This window comes from Pleurodeles waltl, chromosome 6 (assembly GCF_031143425.1).
Source record: "Pleurodeles waltl isolate 20211129_DDA chromosome 6, aPleWal1.hap1.20221129, whole genome shotgun sequence".
Classification (NCBI taxonomy): domain Eukaryota; kingdom Metazoa; phylum Chordata; class Amphibia; order Caudata; family Salamandridae; genus Pleurodeles; species Pleurodeles waltl.
This window is the reverse complement of record NC_090445.1, coordinates 660,802,605-660,830,097: the sequence shown is the minus strand read 5'-3', so window position 1 is coordinate 660,830,097 and position 27,493 is coordinate 660,802,605. Positions and strand designations below refer to the sequence as shown.

General features: G+C 45.5%; 1 protein-coding gene across 1 annotated transcript in view; it reads left to right on the top strand.

The window, feature by feature from the left end:
* The window catches only part of LOC138300114 (fish-egg lectin-like), a 109,136-nt gene that overhangs the window by 41,755 nt on the left and 39,888 nt on the right, over nt 1–27,493 (top strand). Inside the window, exon 2 of the mRNA XM_069239032.1 lies at nt 541–780. Within this exon, the coding sequence (XP_069095133.1) occupies nt 541–780 (240 nt within the window). The remainder of the gene's footprint in view (nt 1–540; nt 781–27,493) is intronic.

The following is a 27,493-nucleotide window of genomic DNA, read 5'->3' as shown; positions in this document are numbered from 1 at the left end:
CTGTGCTGAATTTTTTTCACCTTCTAGAGCTGGTGTTGAAACCACTCCATCGCATTCCCAACTAAATGTTGGGAATTATTTAGTATTATCACTCGCTTTGCGCCTCTGAACAAACCCAAAGTGCTACACTGTGAAGTCATTAGCAGCAAAGCTCTCAGGTTTGCGTGAGTAGTTGATCCACTCCAGCTTTGAGTTCAGAGACTTGTAGTCCTGAATTTCTAATGTACATACAAGACTACAAGTTCCAAAATGCAAAGCAAAATTCTTAACTGAAAGAGCTACTCACACATGACCCGGAAAATTTGGTAGTTCTGAAATAACAACACAACACTGCTTCTCCGTCGCGCTCGTGGCCGAACCGGCAGTGGCGGGCAGGTTGACAGAGTAGTCAGCTTTAAAACTTCTATTAACAATAAACTGTCCGAGAGATCTTACACAAAAAACGAGGGTTAAGTAACAAATTAGTTGGAGAAATATTCCTAGAAAATCAGCACCATTGACCTTGTGTAAAACATTTGTCTCTTGAACTCTCACCTCTAGGTCAGACTGTTCAGCTGAACTGTGATCAGGTGCCTGGGGCACTCAAGCAGATCGATGCTGGCAACGGACAGGTGGTCGGAGTGAATGCAAACGAGAACATTTATACCTTGTACAGTGGCAGCTGGACGCAGATCCCCGGTGCTCTCACACACATCTCAGTGGGCCCTGGTGGATTCTGGGGCGTGAACAGAAACAACAACATCTACAAACTAATGGGCGGCGACTGGATCAAGACTGACGGTAGGTATAAGTCAAGCTTACTGCTAGTCAATGAATTAATGTGGGTTGCTGCCTTGCGTCTCCCTATAACCCGCAAAGCCTCAATGCGCTTCCTTGCATGAAGGAGTGCACAGAGCAGTAAGAAAAGGTAAGTTTAACCCAACCTTTTATGCAAACAAAATCTGAAACGATATTACTGAAGGCAGTGAGAGCTGAGTAGAAGGGAGAGAATAGTATGAGCACAGTCCTGTTCCTGACGCAATACCCCCTGTTTGAGCAACAATGCGTTCTAATATTCTTGTATACCCCTTGCCTTAAGTTGTGTTACAGAAGTCACAAAATTCCCAGTATGAGCAGCAAAGACAGGAGTGCGCTAGTAATTATGCAGTAATGTTGTCCTTTCTGACACCAGGCCTGGGCTCTAGGCTTGCACTCAGTTAGTGTTGAACATTTCCAATGCTGATCAATGACATTGAAGATCTTGTCCACACAAGATGATGTAGAACTAGTAAACAACCACTTCTATAAAGCAGCACAAACCGTGCACAGTGTCATTTGGCCTGCTGTCTCATGATCTCAAAGATTGCCAGGGCTCAGCAGACCAGCTGGAAGTAGGGCATCACTTCCTGTTGGTGCCAGCGAACAGGAAGTGCATGGGAACAAAGAAATTACTTTTGGGGACTGACCTAGATGGAACACACATGTTGGAGGGTAGCTCTCCAGCTGAAAGTCACTAATATAATTGAGAGATATTTGAAATATAGAGTCTGCAATTACCTTCCAGTGTATTGCCTGCTTCATGTCTGCACCTGATACACCACACATGTGTGACATCACCATATGTCCATTTGATGACATCTTGGGAATTTATGGAACACCTCACCTGTGCATTACATTTCTTGTTTCTTAGCCAGAGGATATATGAGGTAGTGCTTTAAAGGAGTGCAGGGTGTGTGACCTTTTTGGTTAAGGGCCTGCATTTCTGTAGGTCCTAAGACCTTCAGAACTGTCTTCTCAGAACTGAAGTATGGAGTCCCACCTAACCCCTTTCACTGTCTTGGGTTAGTATCCCTAAATTAGTGACATGACGTGCTTAACTCACTTACTGTCTTGTCTGCAATGAGTAGTCCACACTCCACTCAACTCCTTTCCATCGCAAGCTTTGATTAAACAGCAGTGACAATGATGGACCAGACTAGCCCTCAACCCCTTCTCCCCCCCAACATCGCTACCGCAACACCCAATGGCTACAAGATGATACACCAGGGTAGCACCAACTAACACAGAGGAGGCATCATCATCATCACCCACAAAGAAACAATCCGCTGCATCACCACCAAAAACGAGACCACACCAATCATGAAACACCTCAACTTCCAACTCCACACCAATGACAAAATGACCATGAGAGGCACCCTCACCTACAGGACCATGGACTGGATTTTGCGATGCCATCACCAAATTCTTCGCCCCACTAGCCATTGAGTCCAAGCACTACATCTTCCTCAGAAACCTCAATTTCCACCTGGATGACCCCCAAAGACAGAAACTGCCAATCTCCTGAAATGCATGGGCAATATCAGCCTGACATAGCTCACCACTGACCCCTCACACAGCACAGGACACATACTTGATCTGATCTTTATGGACAGTGACAGAGTCAAATACAGCCATGCCACAGAACTCACTTGAACCGGCCACACCATCGTCCACTTCACCATCACAGGATCACCATGCACCGCCACAAGGTTCCTCCCAATGCCTCCTTCCCCAGGTGAAACAAAGTGACACAGTCCCAATGGATAGATGTCCTCAACATCACCCAGCTCAACCACGTAACCAACCTGGAACAGGCAGTCCAGAACTTCTCCACCTGGATCACCAACCCCAGTTACCTACTCATCCCATCAAACCAACCAAGACCTCCAGATCCACTAAACAAGCCAGCTGGTTCACACCGGAGCTCAGGACAATGAAACACAGCTGCAGACAACAGGAGAGAAGATGGTGCGTCAGCGGAGGCGAAACAGATCGAACCACCTTCAAATCAGCCTTCAACAAATACCACCAAAGCCTCAAAGATGCAAAAAAGGTGCTTAGCAAACCACATTCAGGCAAGCACCAACCACATCAAGCAACTCTTCAGCATCGTCAGATAATTCTCCTGTCCAGCAGCCACTGAGAACATGATCGACCCCTTCACAGGATCTCTGTGACACCCTAGCTAACCACTTCCACAACAAGATATCCACCATCTACAGGAACTTTGAGCCCCGTCCCACCGACTTCTACAACCTTCTCAATCCAGCAGATGCCATCCTTGACCAGCCAATCGCCACATGGGAACAGCTTACCACACAGAACACTACAGCCATCGTTAACTACATCCACTCAGGAGCACCCACAGACACCCTTCCCTAATCGCCTCTTCAACCTTGATGCAAGAACATCAGCCACGAGCTCAACACCATCCTCAACACATCCCTTTTCACAGCCACCTTTCCCAATACATGGAAACACGCAGAAGACAGTCCGCTCCTCAAGAAACCCTCCACCGACCTCAGCGAACACTAGAACTACGGCCCCATCTCGTTCCTCCCTTTCCTTGCCAAAGTCCTTGAGAAGGCCATCAACCAGCAGCTCACCGAACACCTGGAGAGAAATAAACTGCTTGATACCTCTCAATCTAGTTTCCACACAAGCCACAACAGCGAGACCGCTATGATTGCCACCACTGACAACATCTGCACCCTCCCCCTGCTAGGGGAGATTTGGTGGCCCTAATCCTCCTCAACCTCTCTGCAGTGTTCAACATCGTTTACCACCACACCCTCATCAAGAGACTGCACCACATCGAGGTCCAAGGAGAAACCCTCAGATGGATTACATCATTCCTTACAGGAGGGAATCAGAGAATTCCCCTACCTCCCTTTGCCTTGGAACCCAAGAGCAGCATCTGTGGTGTCCCTCAGGTTTGCACCCCACCCTCTTCAACACCCTCATGCCACCGCTAGATGACATTGTTAGAACCCATGAGCTCAATATTATATCTCACCAACAAAACCTAGCCCATCCTCTCAGCAGACCCCACCACCACGTGAAGCAACTTCCACAACTGCATGAAGAATGTCCCCAACTGGATGAAGATCAGCTGCCTGAAGCTCAACACTGACAAAACCAAAGTGCTGATCTTTGGAAACAACACCTCCCCTGGGAACAAAATCTGGTGGCCCACCGAACTGAGACCCAACATTTACAGACCACGCCTGCAGTCTCGACATCATCCTGGATAGCAAGTTTACCATGAAATGACAGATCAATGCAGTCTCCTCTTCCTTCTTCCACTCTAAAGAATATTCAAATGGCTCTCCATCAGCACAAGAAAATCTGTCACTCGATCCTTAGTCATCAGCCGGCTGGACTACAGCAATGCACTGTACACAGCAACCACCACCCAACTCATGAGAAGACTCCAGACGATACAGAACTCAGCAGCCAGACATCCTCAACCTGCCCAAATGGACCCACATCACCCCACACCTCAGGAAACTCCACTGGCTTCCCATCCAGAAAAGATGACAATTCAAGATGTTGATATACGCCTACAAAGCACTCCACGACTTGGGACCAGAATACATCAACCACGGCCTAAATTTCCACCAGCCAACCAGAGGCCTTTGCTCTGCCTCCTTCGCCCTCACACAGATACCACACATCAGCTGAAGCCACAATGGAGGCCATTGCTTCTCCTGCCTCGCCGCCAAGTCCTGGAACGGTCTTCCCCTCCACCTCCAGACATCACACTCCCTGGCGGATTTCAGGAAGAGACTCAAAACATAGCTTTTCGACTGAGCACAGCAACCTTGCACCTGCAAACCCTCACTGGTGAATAGCAGCACTTTACAAATTGATGATTTATTGTGTAAATCAACCTCTAGTGGTTCAAGTCAGACTATCGTTGGCTCATTCAGTCTTTCCCATACATAGCCCTTCCCTGCAGTGGCTTTAAAAGACTTAGGGGGTCATTCTGACCCTGGCGGTCTTGGACCGCCAGGGCAAAAATGACGGAAGCACCGCCAACAGGCTGGCGGTGCTTCAATCCCGATTCTGACCGCGGCGGTAAAGCCGCGGTCGCCCCACCGGGGCCAGCGGTTATCCGCCGTTTTTGCCCCGGCTGGGATAATCCGCCAGGGCAGCGTTGCAAGCAGCGCTGCCCTGGGGATTATGACCCCCTTACCGCCAGCCTGTTTCTGGCGGTTGTCACCGCCAGGAAGAGGCTGGCGGTAAGGGGTGTCCTGGGGCCCCTGGGGGCCCCTGCACTGCCCATGCCACTGGGCACAACAGGGCCCCGGCCAGCTTTTCACTGTCTGCCTAGCAGACAGTGAAAAGCGCGACGGGTGCAACTGCACCCGTCGCACGGCCGCAACACCGCCGGCTCCATTAGGAGCCGGCTCCTGTGTTGCAGCCTCATTCCAGCTGGGCCGGCGGGCGCTAACATGGTTAGCGCCCGCCGGCCCAGCGGGAATGTTGGAATGGGGGCAGCGGTATTTTGGCTGCTTGGCGGTTCCCGCCTGGCGGGCGGCTACCGCCGCCCGCCAAGGTTGGAATCACCCCCTTAATTCTATTACCTACTCCCTCTTTCAAGTACGATGCAAGTTCCCCTACACCAGTCAGATGACTCCTGACATTCTCAAAAACACTGAAACCACTAAAACCTTTACACTTCAACTCATCTGCAGAACATTTGTCCAATTAATCTCCTGCAGGCACCACCAATCAACAAGACTACATATGCACTATGGACACACGTCCTCCTCCTCATTCCTGTGGTACACCAACTATTTGCAGTACTTGGCATTCAAACATCCTGAAAGATCATGCTGTAAGGAAGAGGTCCCTACACACTGAATTTGCTAACATTCAAACACCCTGGAATATCAGAGTAGGCTTTCTCACATTTACATTGAAAACATGCCTGATGCAAATCAAGGAATAGATAAAACCCAAGACAGGCATGTAAGAGGTGAGCTATATCTCGTGCTCTCTCTTCTCTGTAGGACTTTGGGAAGGCCCTTGCAAAAGTCTCCTCTGCTCACTCCTGCTCACTGGTTGGCGACAAAGACTGCAATAACCTCAGAGGGAGTGGTCTGACCCCTGCCCCTCCTACTGTCACACTGGTCCTGTTGGGCTTCGCGAGGCACCAGAAAATCTACTGGGCGGCTGCAACTGCATGTCTAATTTCAGGGCTTGATGCACAAAACCATTCAGTTTCTTAAAGTGCCAATTCGGTGAGCAGCCCGCTGGCTGAAAGTTCACCTGCCTTTCTCCATGACAGCTGACTGCTTCCACTCATGTGCATGTATTTGTATGTATTATAAATACAGGGGAGCAGAAACTGGAGAACGTGTGGAAAGTGACATGGAAATAGCAGTTCACACACCTTTGGGACAACTGAATGACAATGATGGTTCATATAATTTTAGGGAAAATCAGAAACTGGCATGAAAATATGGATACTGACATCATTCCAGTGTCTCTAAGATAATGGATTGCTCGTTGGTTTTATTCAGAGTAATAAATAACGTTATCCAGTAGTAACAAATGAGCAACAGTCTAGGCACCCTGTGCTGCTCCCTGGCCATAAGCTATGGTGAACAGCCATGGCATATATCATCCTCACTGGTCACCCTGAAAGGTTGGCATATCGAGAAAGGCTATGCAGTATCTGAAGAGCATCCCAGACAGATTGCCGTTCTTAGAATCATAGTTATAGAATGACCTCAGACCAATTGAGCAGTACATTATCTTCATTGGCTTCACTCTGAAGTGTTTAAGCGACAATTGGATAAATACTGGTTGTGATGGGTAGAATAGGGAGCAGGCCCTGGGATCAACCCTGATGGTATTTTATTTTCAGGCAAATACATTTTGATAGCCCTTGTATCCTAGCATAATATTTACAAGTGGTTTGATTTCTCTTAGCATGAATTACATTTGCTTGCTGTGCATCTAGTTTTGGTACCAACTACACAATTTTCATATCACCACTTACAAGATTTGCTGCTGCTGAGAAAGATTACTGCTGGATACTGTGGTATACCTTTAAGGACTGACATTTATCATTAGGCCCTTCTTCAGGACTGCCTGTAAACATTATGACATTTTTAGTCAATGTAGGAAAGTACCATCTTGCCTGGCATGTTACCCTCATATTTCACTGTATATATGTTGTTTTAGTCTATGTGTCACTGGGACCCTGCCAGACGGGGCCCCAGTGCTCATAAGTATGTGCCCTGTATGTGTTCCCTGTGTGATGCCTAACTGTCTCACTGAGGCTCTGCTAACAAGAACCTCAGTGGTTATGCTCTCTCTGCTTTCCAAATTTGTCACTAACAGGCTAGTGACACAATTTACCAATTCACATTGGCATACTGGTACACCCATATAATTCCCTAGTATATGGTACTGAGGTACCCAGGGTATTGGGGTTCCATGAGATCCCTATGGGCTGCAGCATTTCTTTTGCCACCCATAGGGAGCTCTGACAATTCTTAAACAGGCCTGCCAGTACAGCCTGAGTGAAATAACGTCCACGTTATTTCACAGCCATTTACCACTGCACTTAAGTAACTTATAAGTCACCTATATGTCTACCCTTCACCTGGTGAAGGGTGGCTGCAAAGTTACTTAGTGTGTGGGTACCCTTGCACTAGCCAAGGTGCCCCCACAACGTTCAGGGCAAATTCCCCGGACTTTGTGAGTGCGGGGACACCATTACACGCGTGCACTGTACATAGGTCACTACCTATGTACAGCATCACAATGGTAGCACCGAACATGGCCATGTAACATGTCTAAGATCATGGAATTGTCACCCCAATGCCATTCTGGCATTGGGGGGACAATTCCATGATCCCCCGGGTCTCTAGCACAGAACCCGGGTACTGCCAAACTGCCTTTCCGGGGTCTCCCCTGCAGCTGCTGCCAACCCCTCAGACAGGTTTCTGCCCCCCTGGGACCTGGGCAGCCTGGTCCCAGGAAGGCAGAACAAAGAATTTCCTCTGAGGGAGGGTGTTACACCCTCTCCCTTTGGAAATAGGTGTGAAGGCTGGGGAGGAGTAGCCTCCCCCAGCCTCTGGAAATGCTTTGATGGGCACAGATGGTGCCCATCTCTGCATAAGCCAGTCTACACCGGTTCAGGGATCCCCCAGCCCTGCTCTGGCACGAAACTGGACAAAGGAAAGTGGAGTGACCACTCCCCTGATCTGCACCTCCCAGGGGAGGTGCCCAGAGCTCCTCCAGTGTGTCCCAGACCTCTGCCATCTTGGAAACAGAGATGTTTATGGCACACTGGACTGCTCTGAGTGGCCAGTGCCAGCAGGTGACGTCAGAGGCTCTCTTGGTAGCCAATCCTCCTTCCTAGGTAGCCAAACCTCCTTTTCTGGCTATTTAGGGTCTCTGCTTTGGGGATCTCACCAGATAACGAATGCAAGAGCTCACCAGAGTTCCTCTGCATCTCCCTCTTCACCTTCTGCCAAAGGATCGACCGCTGACTGCTCAGGACGCCTGCAAAACCGCAACAAAGTAGCAAGTAGCAAGTAGCCTCTGGAAATGCTTTGATGGGCACAGATGGTGCCCATCTCTGCATAAGCCAGTCTACACCGGTTCAGGGATCCCCCAGCCCTGCTCTGGCGCGAAACTGGACAAAGGAAAGTGGAGTGACCACTCCCCTGATCTGCACCTCCCAGGGGAGGTGCCCAGAGCTCCTCCAGTGTGTCCCAGACCTCTGCCATCTTGGAAACAGAGATGTTTGTGGCACACTGGACTGCTCTGAGTGGCCAGTGCCAGCAGGTGACGTCAGAGGCTCTCTTGGTAGCCAATCCTCCTTCCTAGGTAGCCAAACCTCCTTTTCTGGCTATTTAGGGTCTCTGCTTTGGGGATCTCACCAGATAAAGAATGCAAGAGCTCACCAGAGTTCCTCTGCATCCCTCTCTTCACCTTCTGCCAAAGGATCAACCGCTGACTGCTCAGGACGCCTGCAAAACTGCAACAAAGTAGCAAGACGGCTACTAGCAACCTTGTATCGCTTCATCCTGCCGGCTTTCTCGACTGTTTCCAGGTGGTGCATGCTCTGGGGGTAGCCTGCCTCCTCTCTGCACCAGGAGCTCTGAAGAAATCTCCTGTGGGTCGACGGAATCTTCCCCCTGCAACCGCAGGCAACAAAAGACTGCATCACCGGTCCTCTCGGTCCCCTCTCACCATGACGAGCGTGGTCCCTGGAACTCAGCAACTCTGTCCAAGTGACTCCCACAGTCCAGTGACTCTTCAGTCCAAGTTTGGTGGAGGTAAGTCCCTGCCTCCCCACGCTAGACTGCATTGCTGGGTACCGCGTGATTTGCAGCTGCTCCAGCTCCTGTGCACTCTTCCAGGATTTCCTTTGTGCACAGCCAAGCCTGGGTCCCCGACACTCTAACCTGCAGTGCACAACCTTCTGAGTTGTCCTTCGGCGTCGTGGGACTCTTTTTTGTGACTTCGGGTGGACTCCGGTTCACTTTTCTTCTAAGTGCCTGTTCAGGTACTTCTGTGGGTGCTGCCTGCTTCTGTGAGGGCTCCCTACGTTGCTGGGTGCCCCCTCTGTCTCCTCATCCAAGTGGCAACATCCTGGTCCCTCCTGGGCCACAGCAGCATCCAACAAATCCTAACTGCGACCCTTACAGCTAGCAAGGCTTGCTTGTGGTCTTTCTGCGTGGGAACATCTCTGCAAGCTTCTTCACGACGTGGGACATCCAACCTCCAAAGGGGAAGTTCCTAGCCCTCTTCTTTCTTGCAGAACTCCAAGCTTCTTCCAACCGGTGGCAGCTTCCTTGCACCCTCAGCTGGCATTTCCTGGGCTCCAGCTCACTCTCGACACTGTCGCGACTATTGGACTTGGTCCCCTTGTCTTACAGGTACTCAGGTCTGGAAATCCACTGTTGTTGCATTGCTGGTGTTTGTTCTTCCTACAGAATCCCCCTATCACGACTTCTGTGCTCTCTGGGGGTAGTAGGTGCACTTTACAACTACCTTTCAGGATCTTGGGGTGGGCTATTTTTCTAACCCTCACTGTTTTCTTACAGTCCCAGCGACCCTCTACAAGCTCACATAGGTTTGGGGTCCATTCGTGGTTCGCATTCCACTTTTGGAGTATATGGTTTGTGTTGCCCCTATCCCTATGTGCTCCTATTGCAATCAACTGTAACTTTACATTGCTTGCATTACTTCCTTGTGCTATTATCTGCATAGTTTTGGTTTGTGTACATATATCTTGGGTATATATCTTATCCTCATACTGAGGGTACTCACTGAGATACTTTTGGCATATTGTCATAAAAGTAAAGTACCTATATTTTTAGTACTTCTGTGTATTGTGTTTTCTTATGATATTGTGCATATGACACCAGTGGTAAAGAAGGAGCTTTACATGTCTCCTAGTTCAGCCTAAGCTGCTTTGCCATAGCTACCTTCTATCAGCCTAAGCTGCTAGAAACACCTCTTCTACACTAATAAGGGATAACTGGACCTGGCACAAGGTGTAAGTACCTCTGGTACCCACTCCAAGCCAGGCCAGCCTCCTACAGTCAATATGTTTGAAAGTCTCTTCCTGATTTACCTAGGATGAGTCCAGCTCCCTTGCTACTCGAGCTCACTTGTATGAAGTTTTCTATAAGGCTGCTTTTGCATCACAGTTCATTACCCCTGGTACCGCGGAAGACAGGGTATAAGGCACACTAGCTATGCACCAGACGTAGTCATAGGTAGAGAATTAATGCGTAAAAAGAAATTAGATGATGCCAGCTGTCTTCTTGATCAGACAATAGTAGTCTAATAATGGTTTCAAAATATATTATTATTTAACTTGTAAACTTTCCTTTGTTTTTCCTGCTGGGCACTTAAGGTTGCATGTCTGAAAACTCATAGACGCCACTGGATCTACCTGAAAACGTGTTTTCCTGGTAGGCATGCAATATCTTGATAATAAGGTTGCAAAATGGTATGTTAATTTTCAGGAGATGTATATTTTTAGTGGGTGTTTTCCCATCTTATTTGGTTTATCATAAAGGATTTGGTAGGACCACTCCAACTCCGGTCTATCAAAGAACCCCTGGCTTGATTTCAATGATGAGAGTAAAATGCATCTGGATTGTATAACACCTGTGAGGGATATCTGCCCTCTGTGCTGTCTGAAGAGACATATTTTGTTGAGTAGAGCTTTTACTTGGAACCTGTCAAACTAAAAAGTGTAGTTTTTCCTATGAGAATTTGCATATAATACACAGTTTGTCTAAGCCTCAACGCATATGTTACATCACTTGATCAAGGGCCGCAAGGCATTGTGTAGTATGTAGATATTTATGGGAAATATTGTCTCTTGTGCATTTGTTTAGCGCTTTGTCACACTCTAATTAGATTCAAGTTCTATAAATATCTCTACTAACACTCTAAATTTGATGGGCTTTTACATTCCACTTCATCGGATAAGATGGAGGTGTCCTTCCTGCTTCTCTTCTCTCAAGGTCTACCAACAATATTAAACTCCAAAGGGCCGAAATGTGTGTCTGGTGATGGAGTCCCTCTGAGATGTGTGTGCCTTATTCTTCTCAGTGATAACATCACATTTAAAGGGTCCATACAGGGTCAGTCAGAGCTTTTGTTCAGAAACTGTGTAGCCACATGGTGGCTTTCTCTCTGTGAGACTATGCATGCCTCTTGGTTCTACTTCCCCTTGATTCTGGGATGAAATATACCTTAACGAAAGGATGGAGGAGTCCAGATTGCCCAAGAATATTCAAGGAAACATACCAGACCAAATGTTTTATTGGCAAGGTCGCAATATAGGATGCTATTTGCACATCTGCGAGGCTGCCTGGGGAATTATTTGCTTTACATCATGTGTATCAATCAGTCACAGCACAGGTTGCAAGAGTTTGCAAAAATCCTGCCTCATGAATAATCATGTAGCAGATTATTTCTGTGACTCCTCGCAGCTACAGGTGAAGATTGAGACAGGGGTATGCAAGAAAGAGCAGACCTACAACCCTGTTATCTTAAAGTGCCATTATGGAACATTTTTCTCAATGCCAATAAAGTGCCACTTTGAGAAATGCACATCAGCAGGAGCATGGGCAGGTCCAGACCGACTCATGCAGCATTTACTCTCATAGTGTAGAGCTTTCTCTGAGGGTATGTTTACCAACTGATGAATGCAGTCAATTTCCTATGATCATACCATAGCATTCATTATCTGGTTGTAAGCTGCCTTTAAATCACTAAACATGAAAACCTTGAAATCACCCCTCTCCGCAAACATTTCGTAACTCTTGGGTAATGGTGGCAAATATTTTTGTTTAGCTTTCTTAAATCTACATAGAAACATTATTCTTTAGATTGATCCAGCCTATACCTATAGATCTGACTCATTTCACCAAAGTTACCCTTTCGATAACCTGATCTATATAAAACTATTCTAAGTGCAACTCCAGATCCCGTCTTACATTGAGTGGAACATTACAATTCTTCTGGCACACATGGGCTATGATGCCGTTTAGGGAAATATAAAAATCCTTGATGTGACCAATTATATTAGTGAACACGTAAATAACTTAATTTGATTTCTCCAAACTACCTCCAGCAAACACAGGCATAGTTGTTCTGGTATGCAAAAGAAATCAACACCTTTGGCAATATAAATTCCTTCTTCCACAGACCAATTCCAGGAGCTTTGTAAATGTCCAGAATCTTTTTGCTGAAGCGATGACCTGATAACTAGTTGTAAATGAATCACACAGACCGTCTAAGACACAAGGAAGACAGAATTCTTACAGCTGCTGCACAGTTATCGATAGGTTATGAGCTGCTTTAACCAAGCGATGAATCTGTGCCTCTACCACAATACACGCTCTTCCTGAAAAGATCTCACCAAACGTTGTAGGGATTCCTGATAACTGACCACCTTTCTAAATTGAGGTGCATTTGGCAATAACTCAGGCATGTGATTAAAGATATTCTGACCATCAGTACCCAGACAATACAAAGCCTCTTTCTTGAGCTGATTTCAAACTTTTTAACCTCCACGACAAACAAGTTATTTTCAAAAGGCCCTTAACCATTGTTTGCAATTTTGATCAGGTTGTCAAGGGTTTTGTAGAAGAACTAAATTGGTATTATGTTTAATATAGTGGGAAACGCAAAATCTAGTCTTTTTGACACCAAAGGTCAGTCCTCAAAGTTGGACATTGTGGAAAACATGAGAAAGGTATACCTGTTCAAATGATGGAATGTAACTATAATTTTGTTGGAAAGATCAAAGGAGGTCAAAGAACTAAAAACGAACAAGTAGTGAATAGCACACCAAACAGTTACTGTTAAGTAGAGCACAGAAGGACTTTATGGCAGTAGGCGAACATGGTAATGGAGATCACCAAAAGAACATGTCCATCCAGCCAGGTCTGGTGGCTCACTGGACTAATGCATAAACGCAAGAAACCTTTCTTTGACCTCATGGCCACGGGTTTGGCCTTGGTGGATTCAGTCAGCTTTTCATTCTTCCAGGGTCGATAAAATTAGTATCATTGAGTTGGTGTGTTTAACAAATACAGTATGTTCTGTTCTACATTGTTGGCTATTTTAAACTGTTATGCCATTGAAAGATGGGTATGTTCCGGCTTCATTCAGTCTACCACTGAACTGTTATTAGGTAAAACTCAGTATACATTCAGAGTAGCCCACCAGCTACAGCTCTGTTTGTCCTTGAAATTCTGAGGATGGTTTAGAAAAAGGTAGTTATTGGACAATTGCAGTGTCGCTCTCCTAAATACAGTCGCCCAGATGTACATCTATAGTAAGGCTTCCGTCCATTCATCAGTCATATTTGACTAAATGGATGTTTTCCGATTGGTTTTTAGAGGCCAACCAGTTTTGCTAATACTGTTTTATCTGTCTGTAGCCTTACCATGAAGGCCCAAGTGTGGTGCGTCACCAGAACCACTTCTTTCAAGCTTTTATTAAGTAAGAAGAATATTTACCTTCTTTTTTTCCCGCAAAACAGAAGAATGTCGTGGTCACAGCCCCAGTGAACTAAAGGTTAAAACGGAACTCCCTATATTTCGTGGCTGCTCAGAATCGTATTTAATTATTCTCAAGGTGGCATAAAATGCTTTAGTCGGGGTGGTGGTGAGGTTACCTTAAAGTAGCAGAAAGAACTGATCTGAAATATTTGTGTGCGTTGCATAACAGTGTATGGGAGCAAGCCGCATGGAACTAGGAGTGGCAATGTTGCCTCGGTTCTAGGAAAGGGCCTCTTTGGCCATTTCCCCACTCACCGCTCTCACTGGTCCTCTCTGTATCTGGCAGCAGGCAGACTAAAGGCGCCCAAGCACAAGTTGCTTGAGTTACATCAGACCAACAATAGAGTTAAGCAAAAAAGACTGTTTTCAGATTTAACTCAGAAGAGAATGAAGGTTTAGATTCTGATTCAACTGGACAGAAGTCCATACGAAGTACTCGTTTGCTGGATGAGCTACAAACTCCTCCATACAACTAAGAACGAGAAAGGGGAACCGAGCTTAAAGCCTTCAGTACATCCTCCTTTGAGTACGTAAAAGAACATGAAGCACCGAGGACAAATATGAAAGGTACGCAGGGCAGCCCGGTCACAAGTGGCGTTTTCAGTAAGGTTGAATATGGCAGGTGGTTTAACTCTCACTTCGGGTTAAAAGAACATCGAGCTCTCGCCCACCCTAGAAGGCCTGTGTCATCATTGCTCACTCTGGTCTGATATTGTTGACTATGGCGAGCTACTGCATTAAACAGGACTCTCAAGGATCTCTCTATATGGTCAGAAAAGTACCTCTAAACCTCGAGTGTTTACTAACTCGCTCATCTAGGAAGTCTACCTACGGGATGCACAGTCTCCGTCTCTAGGTGTTGAGAAGGCTGGGACCAACATGATTAAAAGTGCATCATGGTAGGGTAACTTAATTTTATTTGTGCCTCCCTGGCACCTTAAATAGGTCACGTCTTACTTGATAGGCTCTCCACAATGTGTAACTGAGACAACCAGACTACAACATAATGCATGACAAAATTATTACATCTCCTGTATCCACTTACCACTAAATTGCAAGTAGAATAGGCGTGGAGTTAAAAATAGTAGGTATATTGCTTACCTTGACAATGAAGTGGCAGATGTCATCCTGAATACAAAATTTACGTAAGTTGTAATTATCACCCCCAATATTGCAATGCTTTACACGATGAATAAGGAACATGGTACAATGCAATCCAGTAGCGACCTTTCCTTCAGAAATAGCTGCTGCCACCAGGGCGACCCAGTGGGCCACCCACCCAGGGGGAAAAAGGGGCCCAAAGTGACTTTCTCACTTTGGTCAAGTGGGGACTTGGGATTGAGACGCAAGTCTCATGAGTCTGAAGTCCAGAACTTTTTCCCAAACTACATGGCCCTCCTGCAAACATCTTCTCGTAGTCTTATATCTGGTGAGGTGAAAGAATGAACTAGTTCTCCTGTGTGCGTATGTTACAATGGTTGGATACAGATATGCACATATCATTGTTTTGGAAACAATATTTTAAGGGTTATTACCTCACTAATCACCATATTTAGATTTCTAGAGGTTTCTAAAAAGAGCTAATGTTATATTTTCATATTGTTAGCTCGGACTTGGTACAGTATATGTTGAACTTCAGAAGCAAATGTCTTTGCTGGCGCACGAGATTAAGGATTCTGGATTACTCATATAAATATTGAAAACTCTATTGAGGCTCTCTTTTAACTCACCAAAATAATTTGTAAATGTGTTTTAAATCCCTTCATATGACTTCGATCAACATCCTTTTTTCTAATGCGGGCTTTCATGCCGCATTCGTTTACTCGGTGACAATCAGGACCTGCTTTAGATCTTAACTAAATGTGAAACAAACATTGGCAATACCAATAGGTCCGGCTTATCACTCAAAAATGTTTGTTTTCAGTCACTGAAGGGTTAGGTACTTAAGTCATCCTACATGCAGTATGTCATGCATTCTTACACTTGAGCATCTGTCGTCCGCTCACTGACTCATTCTTGCATTTGCCCACCTTCCCGTCCACGAGAAAGCACACACAAACTCAGACATATGAAAGATAAATTCAAACACTTAATGTAAAAGAATGCCACCACCTAAATATATCAGGCCTATGCTTGCACTTAATAATAAAATTATATATAGTAGCAGGTGGCCATTTTGCTATAGTACTGTATATATTGTATAGTTATTTTTAAGTTTCAACATGGCCGTTGAGGACAGAACCAAAGTTTTGGCCATTTTTAAGTGGTAAAACAATGAAACTACGTAATACCATTCAAAGATGGTTGCTCAATAAACATCACAGTGGGAGGCCATCTTCAATGGTATTATGCATAGTGTTATTTTTTTTACTGTTGGAAGGTGGATTATTAGTAGGTGTAAGTAGGCACCTACCAGTAGCAATAAGGCCACCAATGTAATATAAGATCCAGTTAAGGTCTCAGTAGATTAATCCCTTGCTCAACCCTTGGTAGCTGGCAACAAGCAGGCAGGCTTATCTTAGGAGTCAGGTACGTAAAGCATGTAAAAACACCAATACGGTAAATACTGTAAATAGGACACAACACATAAAAACATCCCACACCAATTTATAAAAATAGGAAATATTATTATCTTTAAAATGACACCAAAACAATCCAATGTAGGGAATCGGACATATGAATTTTTAAAGAATGAATAAAAAATGTCCTTTCTAGTGCCTAAAAGCCAACAGCACCAACCAAGGTAATCTGGGGCCAGATGTATCATAGTACCGTTTTGCATTTCCTAAATAGCGAATTTTAAGAAATCGTTATTTGAGGATTGCAAAATGGTATGTATGAAAATAGGTAATCCCTAATAGTGATTTCTTAAATTTCGCAATCGCTATTAGAGAATCACTATTAGGGAATGGGACTCGATTCTTTCCTATGGGCCTGAAGGACCATAGGTGCGAATGGTCTTGCATTTCTTTATTTTCAAATTCCAGTTAGGAACTCGCAACTTAGGAAATTCAAATCCAAGGGTGCTGGGCCTAAGACCACCTTTGATGTACCCCCCTCCCCAAAATTAATGTGCACATGTAAAGTGCATACATGCCCTTAGGGCATGTGTGCGCTACATGGCACTTTTAAAAATAATTTTTTATGCATTTTAAAAAATTGCACATGGTTACCACCAACTTTGAGTTGGTGGTAACTGCATTTCCCTAAATGCCCACTTTGCATTTAGTAAATGCATGATACATGTGCATAGGTAATCGCAACTAGATATTCCTTATTTGCGATTTCCTATTTAGGGAATCTCAACTTGTGATTTGCAAAATTGAGTCTCAATTTTAGGGAATTGCAATTTTAGTGATTCTTTAAAATAGCACTGTGAATGCCTTTCATAAATTGTGAAAGGCTATTTTACATTCGCAAACGGTGGAATTTCGCGATTTGCACAATTTGCGAATGCAAAACAGTTTTATACATCTGGCCTCTGGTGATGCTTGACCGGTACCAAGTCACAATTTGAGGCAGGCCGCGACAGAGTCTCACTCTGATACACTTAGCTGGAGACCTCGTTCAAAGTTTTACCTTCAACTTAGTTGTTTTTCTGGGGCTTTTTCCCTCGTCGACGGGCAAGGCACCTTATCAGCCCGGAATCCAATGATACGTAGTTGGCTTGCTTTTCCATGTGGCCCCACTCAACTCCTGGAAGTCTCATTGATAGGAAAAAGCTCCGTAGCTTCAGTGGGACGAACCTGAAATTCAGGCAGGATCACAGTTTGTCGATGGCTGCTTGTGTCTCGTCGATGGGTCAGTCACTTAATGGAGCTTTTTTTTTTTTTTCCCAGAAGTTGCTCTAAGTTGCTCCAAACTTCTCTAAAGTTCTGGATCTTATTCAAGTTTTTCTTGAGAGTTCTAAGTGGCTAAAACACACATTCAATGGTCTAGCAGCTCGGAGATGGTCCTTGGAAGTTTGGGATTACAGTTTCCACAATGCACCTGGCCAAATCCTTAAAAGTTAACTGAATGCACTCCAGGCTGGAGACTTAATGTGGGAAATGGTGCAGGGAAACTCTGTTCACTCTTGTTTTCAGGGAGTCTACTCCTTGATCCTTTTGAAAACAAGGCAAAGTCCTTAGGGCTGTAGTTTCCAGTGTGCAACAGGAGCAGTCCTTCAGAGTGCGGTCTTTTGGGGTGCAGACCAGGGTTACAGCAGGACAGTCCTCCTTCTTCTTTTGGTTTCAGGCAGCAGATCTGAGTTGCTATGTAGCTCTCACATATTTATTCAGTGATCTGGGGGGACAAGCAGAGGGGCACGCCTGTCCAATAAGGTACAGGGTGCGACCCAAAAGTATGGCATCTTCCTTCAAAGTGTGGCATACTCTTGTCCCACAAAGCACTGCACTTTAAAATTCAAGATGGGAGATTTCTCTACAGCAGAGGAAGACCTGTCAAAACCAACCGACCGGAAACTGGAATCAGAGGCTCAGCCTTAAAGCAGTTCCATTCCTTTCTTTCTCACAGAGAACATACAGTGGGCATGGGTGATCTGGTCTTTCACGCTGCCCTGTGGAGGCAAGCAGGCTCATCTTTGAACCCCACCTTTTTTAACATTTATGTGGCTTCGTTGATGAAATTAGTTTGATTCTTTGGCTTTGCTCCCATAGCATACACAGATGACATACAGCTCATTGTGTCCATTTCGAATGGTATAGTTTTGAATGGTATAGAAGAGACAGCCCTAACGCTTCAATAAATGTATTGGTGTGATTGTTCAGTGGTTGAATGCGCTAATGAGCCTTATGCTCAATTCAGCAAAAACTGGAGTTCTCTTTTTTGGAAAGAATTCTCTGTCACTGGGCTCTCTCCCCATACAAGTATCCAGTGCTAAAAACCTGGGGACAGTCTTTGATACCAGCTTTCAATGCACAGATAAATAAATGTTCCTCTTCCTGCTTCTTTCTTTTGTGAAGATTCTTGTGTATATTCCTTTTGAACTGTAAAAAAAAAAGGTTACAGCTCTGATCTTATCTAGACTGGATTATTGTAATGCCCTTTATTTAGGGGTTCAACAGCGTTCTTTAAAAAAACTTCAATGCCCCCAGAATGCAGTAGCGAGGTTCCTAAAGAATAACCCTACATTTCAGTCAGTATTAGGGTCATTAAAAGTGCTCCACTGGCTGCAGGAGAGAATGAGGGTCAGATTCAAGGCTCTCTGTCTTGCTCATAAATCCCTGTACGGAGCTGCCCCAGACTACTTAAAGAAAAACTTCACTTGGTACAACCCCAGCCGTCTATTAAGGTTGTCCAATCCTAGAATAATCAATGTTTTTAAAATTAGGAGATCTGACTTAGGAAGGGCTTGGGGGGAGGCAGGAGATTCATCCACTCTGTAGCCCATTTGTGGAATAACTTACTGGAACAGCTGAGAGGCCAATCCAATTGAGTTTCAGAAAACAGCTTAAAACCTGGCATTCTCCCACCCAATAGGAGAGGTTTAAACTACGCTCCAGTTTCAGTTATTTGATTAACAAGTGTGGTAGTTGCTCAGAGCCAAGATGCCATTAGCATTCACACGCTTAACAAATTCATCTTCATCAGCTAAGTGGAAAAAGCTGGAAAGTCCATTTGCTTTGACTTAGGCAACCCCAGGTCTGGATTCCACTGTGAAGTCCATCCCCTGTAAAGAAATGGACCACTTCAGTAGCTTTGGATTCTCCCTCTTCATCTCCCTGAGCCATCTGAGAGGTCTGTGGTCAGTTTGAACACGGAAGTGAGTACCAAACAGGTATGGTCTCAGGTTGTTCAGGGACCAACCACAACAAAGGCTTCCCTCATAATAGCACTCCACCTTTGATCTCTGGGGAGTAGTTAATTGCTAATGAATGCAATTGGTTGATCAAGACCCTCCTCATTTATCTGTGCCAACACTTTCCAAATCCCCTGGTCTGAAGCAGCTGTTTGAACCACAAATTCCTTTGTGTAGTCAGGGGCCAGTAACACTGGTGCTGAACACATAGCCTCTTTCAGAGTGTCAAAGGCCTTATGACACTCTAAGGTCCACATGACTTTCTTTGGCTACTTTTTAGATGTGAGTTCGGTCAGGGGAGCAACAATGGTCCCATAGTTCTGAACAAATCTTGTCTAATACCCAGTCAGACCAAGGAAGGCCTTGACCTATGTCTGGGTTGTAGGAGTGGTCCAAGCCAATATGGCTTAGATTGTGGCCTGGAGAGGTTGTACATGGCCTCCACCTACAAGGTAACCCAGATACACAACTGAACTCTGTCCTATTTGGCACTTACTGGCCTTAATAGTCAGGCCTGACTGCTGAAAGGCCTGAAGCACTTCCTTCATGTGGTTTAAGTGATCCTACCAGGTGGAAATGTACACAGCTATATCATCCAACTCTAGGTATAGGGTGAGCATCAGTCTTTGTGACCACATTCAGTCTGCTATAGTCCAAACAGAACCTCAGCTCTTTCTTTATTCCCGAAGGATTAGGTTTGAGTACCAGAACCACTGGACTGCCCATGGATTGTCAGAGGACTCAACTACCCCCAATTCAAGCATCTTAGCTACATCATCTTTAATGCTGGCTCTGACTTGGTCAGACAACCTATACAACTCGGTTTTGACAGGTGGGCTGTCACCAGGGTCAATTTCATGTACCTGGGGTCAAGCAAAGCAGACCAGCAAACTGCCCCAGCACCTGCTTGCTGTGCTGTTGGTATGTCAATTTGTGAGAGAGAACAACTCCCTCCACTGACCCATCTTGCACTTTGCTGGAGAGGAGGTCTGGCAGTGGCCCAGTTTCCTCTTCTCCTCCTTTATCTGTGACCATCAGCATGGTCATGTCTGTCCTGTGTTGGTGGGGTTTCAGGCCATTGAAGTTCAGGACCCTGTGAGAATTCATGGTGGTGTTAAGGGCTACCAGATAGGTAACTTTGCCCTTCTTTTCTATGATTGGATAGGGCACAGTCCCCTTGTCCTGGAGGGCCCTAGGAGCTACAGGCTGCAACACCCACACCAATTGTCCTAGTCTGTACTCGGGGATTGGTAGCCTTCTGGTCATACCAGAGCTTCATGAGCTCTTGGGTGGCCTCCAGGTTCTTGTTTGCTGTGTACAGGGACTGTGTACTGGGCCATGCAAGACCTCAGGCCCAGCACACAGTCCAGCACATTGCCTTTGGCTTCCTTGAGAGGCATTTCCCGAGAGACTTTCACCCTGCAGAATGGGCCTCTTATAGGGTGCTCAAGCAGCAAATCAAAGGGTCTAAAGCCACCCCTCTTCGTGGGACCTCCCTGCCTGTAGGCAAACAGTAGGCATGGGAGGAGAAAATCCCATCTCCTTCTGAGTTTGTCAGGCAACCCACTGATCATGCCCTTCAGGGTCCTATTGAACCCACATTCTTCCCATATCGCCTTCAGATAGCTGGACATGAAATTTGTGCCTCTATCTGAAACAAACCTCCTTTGGGAAACTCACTCTGGTGAACACAACAAGTAGGGCCCTAGCCACAGAAGGAGCTGTGACTGTTAAGGAAACCTTGTGTAATGGTCGACTACCACCAAGATATATCTGTTTCCTGATGCAGTTGGTGGGTCTAGGGGACCAACAATGTCCACCCCTATGCTTTCAAAGGGAACCCCAACTACTGGCAATTATATCAAGGGAGCCTTTGGTTTGCCCCCAGTATTGCCACTGGCCTGAGAGGTTGCACAGGAGCTACAGAACTCCTTCACTTTGACAGACATGTTTGGCCAATAGAAATGGTTAGCCATCCGGTTCCAAGTCTTCTTCTCACCCAAATGGCCTGCAATGGAATATCATGACTTAGGGTGAGGAGGAATTCTCTGCACTTTTGGGGGATTCCCAACCTCCTGGTGGCTCACTCTTTGAGGTCTCTGGCCTCAGAATATAGAATTCCATCCTCCCAGTAGACTCTGTGGAATCCACTGACATCACCTTTCTCTTGCCTAGAGGCAGTCTGCCTCGGGCCCTCAAGAAGGGTACACTAACTTTATCCCTGACTAAACTCCTCTCTGGAGGGTCCACCAGCTCCTGTCAATTCTGCCAAGTCAGACAGACCTTGCAGGGGTGAAATCCCACCCTCAGAGGCCAGATCCTTTCCCTAACGGTCAGATCCCTTCTGCACCTCTGGAGTGCTCTAGGTTGATTCACCCGACCCACTGCCCCTTCTCTTGTCATTGTATGCTTTGGACCCTTATACCAGAGTCCAAGTGCCCAGCTTTTCCTTGCTGAGCAGCCTGTAACCTGGTCACAGCACATACCGACTCAGGGAGATCCAGCATGCTTACATGGACCATTCTCTGTACCCCTGACCAGTCAAACGCTTCAAGATCATTTCCCAGTAGGCAGTCCACTGGGAGTGCAGGAGACACAACTACCTGCTTAGGGCCGGTCACACCTCCCCATTCAAACTCACCATTGTCATGGGATGGAGTTTGGCTCTGCTGTCTGCATAGTTTACCTGGTGATACACACCAGGTATGATCTGCTCTGGAGAAACCAGTTTCTCTGTGACCATGGTCACACTAGCTCTTGTGTCTCTCAGAACCCCAACTTCAGATCCATTTATCTTAGGCCTCTGGGAGGCAAGGCGGCCAGTTTGCAACTTTTACCCCCTCCCTCAAGGACACTAAGTTTGCCTCTGTTAACCCTCTTCCCAACCTTCGGGTCAACCTCCACCCCCCACACCTAAACTAGCAATATCCTGGTGGACTCTTAGTTTGCCTCTGTTAACCCTCTTTCCAACCTTCAGGTCAACCTTCACCCCCCACACCTAAACTAGCAATATCCTGGTGGACTGCCCACCTGTGGGTGGGCTTCTTTGTGCAGACTTTAAGACCTTGTCTTAGCCTTTCACTCCATATATGGCACATTGAAAATGATTACTGATAAATCACGAGTACAGTGTTGCCAAATTTATCATGAGTTAATATCAAGAACCAATGAAAAGTACTGATGTGCTTGCGGTTTTATAGTATAAAAGATTCTGTATTACTTCCTTGTTCACGCTGTCCAAGCTTGATTTCTTATGCTGTTCAGTCTCCGTGTACACGTATTAAACTACTTTCTCTTACCAGAAGAGCAGGCTGGTCTTTGGCTTTGTGTCCTGAATTGTCTCGAACAGATTTGGCTTCAACACTCTCTTATGTCCTGACTGATGACAGTCATAACACTTCCCTGCCTTCAACAGTGCAAGGAACACCCCAGCCTTTGTATATTATCAGAGGACTGATGTACGATGCCTTTTTGCTGTTGTAATAGGAGAAAATTGCTGTTTGCAACCGCAAAAAGGACAGGTACGATGTACCATCCCTATTTTGCAAGTCAGTACGGACTTACCGACTCACAAAATAGAGATTGTGACTCACAATCAGGAAGGGGCATCCCAAGGGCATCACTTCCTAATTGCGAGTCGCAGTGGTATGTATGATTGTTTTGTGACTGTGAGTGCGGTCGAAAATCAATCGCAGTTAACACCAATTCCAAATTGGTGTTAACCCATTCACAAATGAGAAGGGGTCCCCTTGGGACTCCTTCCCCTTTGTGAATGCATGTGAAAATATTTTTTCAGAGCAGGCAGTGGTCCCTACTCTGAATAAATGAGAAGGAAACTTTTGATTTTTCTTTTTGAAATGCAGCCTATTTTCCTTTAAGGAAAACAGGCTGCATTTCTAAAAACAAATAAAATAAAAATAAAGAAAATCTGCTTTATTGAAAAGCAGTCACAGACATGGTGGTCTGCTTAGCCCAGCAGCCCACCCTCCCTGTGAATGAAGCCATTCCCAATGGGGTCGAAAATTGCAACCTACCTCATGGATATTACTGGGGTAGGTCATTTGCGACCCAATTGGGAATCGCTGAATGTGTCTGAGACACATGTGTACATTTCATTTTGCGAGTCTCTAATTGTGATTCACAATGAATTGCAATTAGACACTTGCAAAATGAAATGGTTGTACATCTGGCCCAAAGTTTCTTTTTCTTTCCCTAATCTCCTCTCCTCTTGAAAGTGGATTGGCTCGGGGTACCTCCCTCAATGCAGGATTTTGTGGATCTTGGGATGACTCTTTCTGTTTTTGCCCTTCTTTCCCCTGGGAGGGGACCTCTCATCCTTTCTTTTGATCACCTCCCCAGTGTTGATGGGAAACCTGGGTTCTCATCTAATCATCACATGTCTCCCCATTTCCCTGAGACCAGACAACTTTGAGTTCACTAAAGACTGGCATACCTTCTCTTGTTCACAATGAGTAAGGAGGTGCTCTTTAAGAATTAAATTATACAACTCCTCATAAGTTCTCACTTAGTTACCTTTAATCCAGCCTCTAGTGCTTTCACTGAGACATCTACAAAGTCCACCCAGGACTGGATGGGTACCTTCTGGGTGTCCCTGAACATCACCCTCTATTGTTTTGGAGTCAGACCAAATTTCTTGCCTAAACATTGCCTTGTGTAGGAATATGATTTTGCCTCATCCTCCTGTAGGGTCAGGAGCACATCCCTCCCAGGTACTGGGACCAGTTCCCACAGAAGTGAAACCCAATACTTAAAGTGGACCTCTCTCATTTCAAGGGACCTTTCAAATGCAGTCAGTCATTTGTTTATATCACAACCCTTGGTGTACATGGGAACTGATCTATTGGGAAGCTTGGGAGTAATCATCTCCTCTTGTCTTCCCTTGCCCACTTCTTCTTCTCTGGCTCTAACTTCTCATTCTCTATAGCTAGGGCTTCCAACTCAGACAACTCAGCTGAAACTTTCTCTCTTCAAGGGACAGTTCTGGTTTCCCTGTAGAGGAGTCTCTCCCCCTTCCCTAGCTGGAAGTACGAATCTAGTTCTGGAAGTAATTAACGTGTTGTCTTCCTCCTCCTCCTGGTGGAGGCCGTTGGAGGAGTTACCCTCCCTTTCCTTCTCTGGAGCTGTTTGTGTCCAGGCCTTAACGGACCTAAAACTCTGCCTTCCTGATCTTATTGCTATTAAGTAGTCCCCTGGACCTACACTGAATCCTACGCTCAGCCACTGTGAGTTTGTTCAGTTTAGCCAGATCAAAGCACCATGGAATCCCTAGTTTTGGGTCACACAAACTTTAAAAATCAGAACTAGAACAAATGTAGAAAATTCTAAAGGATGGATTAAAAATCAGTTTTAGTCCACATTTAAAAAAAATCAAAATCAAAAGTTTTGTTCCAAGTCAATATAGTACATATTTACAGATCTTAACCTACTCTACTGTAAGGTGTAATTTAAACACAAGTACCCATCCACACCGCAGATTATTAGTAGGGGTACGTAGGTACCTACCACTAGTAATAAGGCCACCAACACAATATAGGATCCAGTCAAGGTCTCAGTAAATTAATACCTTGCTCAACCCCTGGTAGCTGGCAATGAGCAGGCAAGCTTAACTTAGGAGGCAGGTATGTAAAGCATTTAAAAACACCAATACAGTACATATGTAAGACACAACAAACAATAAAAATCCCACATCAATATAGAAACATAGGAAATATTTTTATCTTTAAAATGACATAAAAATGACAAAAATCCAATGTTGGGAATCAGAGATATGAATTTTTAAAGAATAGCGCCAACTGGGGACATCTGGTCGTGCTTGACTGTAACCAGCTGCGATGCAGCTCTCCTAGGATGCACTGTGTGGGAGGCCTCCGTCAAAGTTTTACCTTCAGACTAAGTCATTTTTCTGGAGCTTTTTCTTTCTTCATTGGGCAAAGCTCCTCTTCAGGCCGGGATCTGATGTGACGTTGTCAGCTTGCTTTTCCGCAAGGCCCCAGTCAACTCCTGGAAGTGTCACTGACGAGGAAAAGCTCCGGAGTTTCAGCGAGAGGACCTTGAAATTCAGGCCAGGTTTTGGTTCACTGGGAGCAGCTTGACTCTCGTCGACGGATCAGTCACTTAAAGAAGCTTTTTCGAAAAAGTTTCTCCAAAGTTCTGGATCTCCTTCCAGAAGTTCTCCTTGAGGGTTCAAAGCGTCCAAAATCCAAGGGTCTAGCAGCTCTGAGATGGTCCTTGGAAGTTTGGAATTACAATTCCCACAATGCACCTGGCCTAATCCTTACATGACCACTTGGTGCCCTTCAGGGTGGGGACTTCTCTTGGGAGATGGTGCAAGGCAGCTCTGTTAACCTGTTGCTTTCAGGGAGTCCACTCAATCCTTCTGGAAGCAAGGCATAGTACTTAGGGCTGTAGTTCCCAGTGTGCAACAGGAGCAGTTGCAGACCAGGGTTCAAGCAGGACAGTCCTTCTTCTCCTTGTGGTTTCTGGCAGCAGATATGAGTTGCTATGCAAATCTCACATATTTATTCAAGGACCCGCAGGGACAAGCAAAGGGCCACCCCTGTCCAATAAGGTACAGGATGCCACCTAAAAGCATGACAGCTTCCTACAAAGTGTGGCATTTTCTTGTCCCGCAAAGCGCTGCACTTTAACATCCAAAATGGATGATTTCTAGCCAGCAGAGTAAGACCTGGCTAAACCAGCCTACTGGTGTGGCTCATTTCCATCAACACTCCCCTCCAGGCCTTCTGTAAATTCCTTTCCCGGGCCTGCCATCTGTCTGGGGGCACAGGAAGAAGGGGTAGGCCTGGCTGGCATTCCTAGCTATCCTGCTTTCTTTGAAGCCCAGTTTGATTTACCCATCCTGACCTGATCTCTGCAGCTGCAGAAATCCCCCCTCAGATAACCTCTACTCTATACAGGCCACTTATCACTTCATCAAAGTAGCCTGGCTAGTCCTGTTAAGGCTGACCTATCAGGAGAGGCCACTAGCAGGCTGGATTTTGGCTTCCAGAAATAAAGTCCTATAACGTCTTTTATGTACTAGTCATGATACATTCAACAGTGGCAAGTTGTTAGATCTATCATTACCAATCTTTTGAGTCCTTGAATGACACATTTAGCTCCTTCCCATCAATATTTATGTTTATATGAAATAAAATATTCCAATGCTAGCCTATAGAGCTACATATTTACAATGGAGAAAAATTAAATGGGCAGTTTTTCGCTCACCGGGGAATATAAACATATTTTATAATGTCCCTGCTTATGGTTACATGGCACCCCACCCCTGGGGCACCCAAGGGAGGCCTTAGATATATATTTGCATACATTTTACTTCTAAAGACAGTCTGCAAAGTAGGTCTGCCTTTATAAATGACTGCAGGCAACACAGCAGTGCACATTCCAATACAAGAAATCTTTTGGGCCTCTAAACCTCCCTGCCCTAGTTGGAATCCCCCTTGCCTTATTATATTCTAGAGACTTACAGGGGGCTGTCATCTCCAATTGTAATTATACGTAAGTACCTTATACCTTTTTAATCAAAGCACTAGCCCTGGGCCTGGTTAGCATAGCCCAGGGCACAGTCAGAGTCAGTTACCACCAGTATACCAGTATCAGTCATACAATGACGTGAACAGGGCTAAAAGGATGACTTTCTCCAATTTACAAATTCCAGATGCCAGGCATAATGCTCCTATACATGGCAGCCATCTTGGAACAGTAAAAAAATGATGCACTATGGACAGATACATTCCAGGAATGCAGCCCAGTTTACAAGCCGTGGTCATGCAGCTGAATTGAGCTGCTCAAT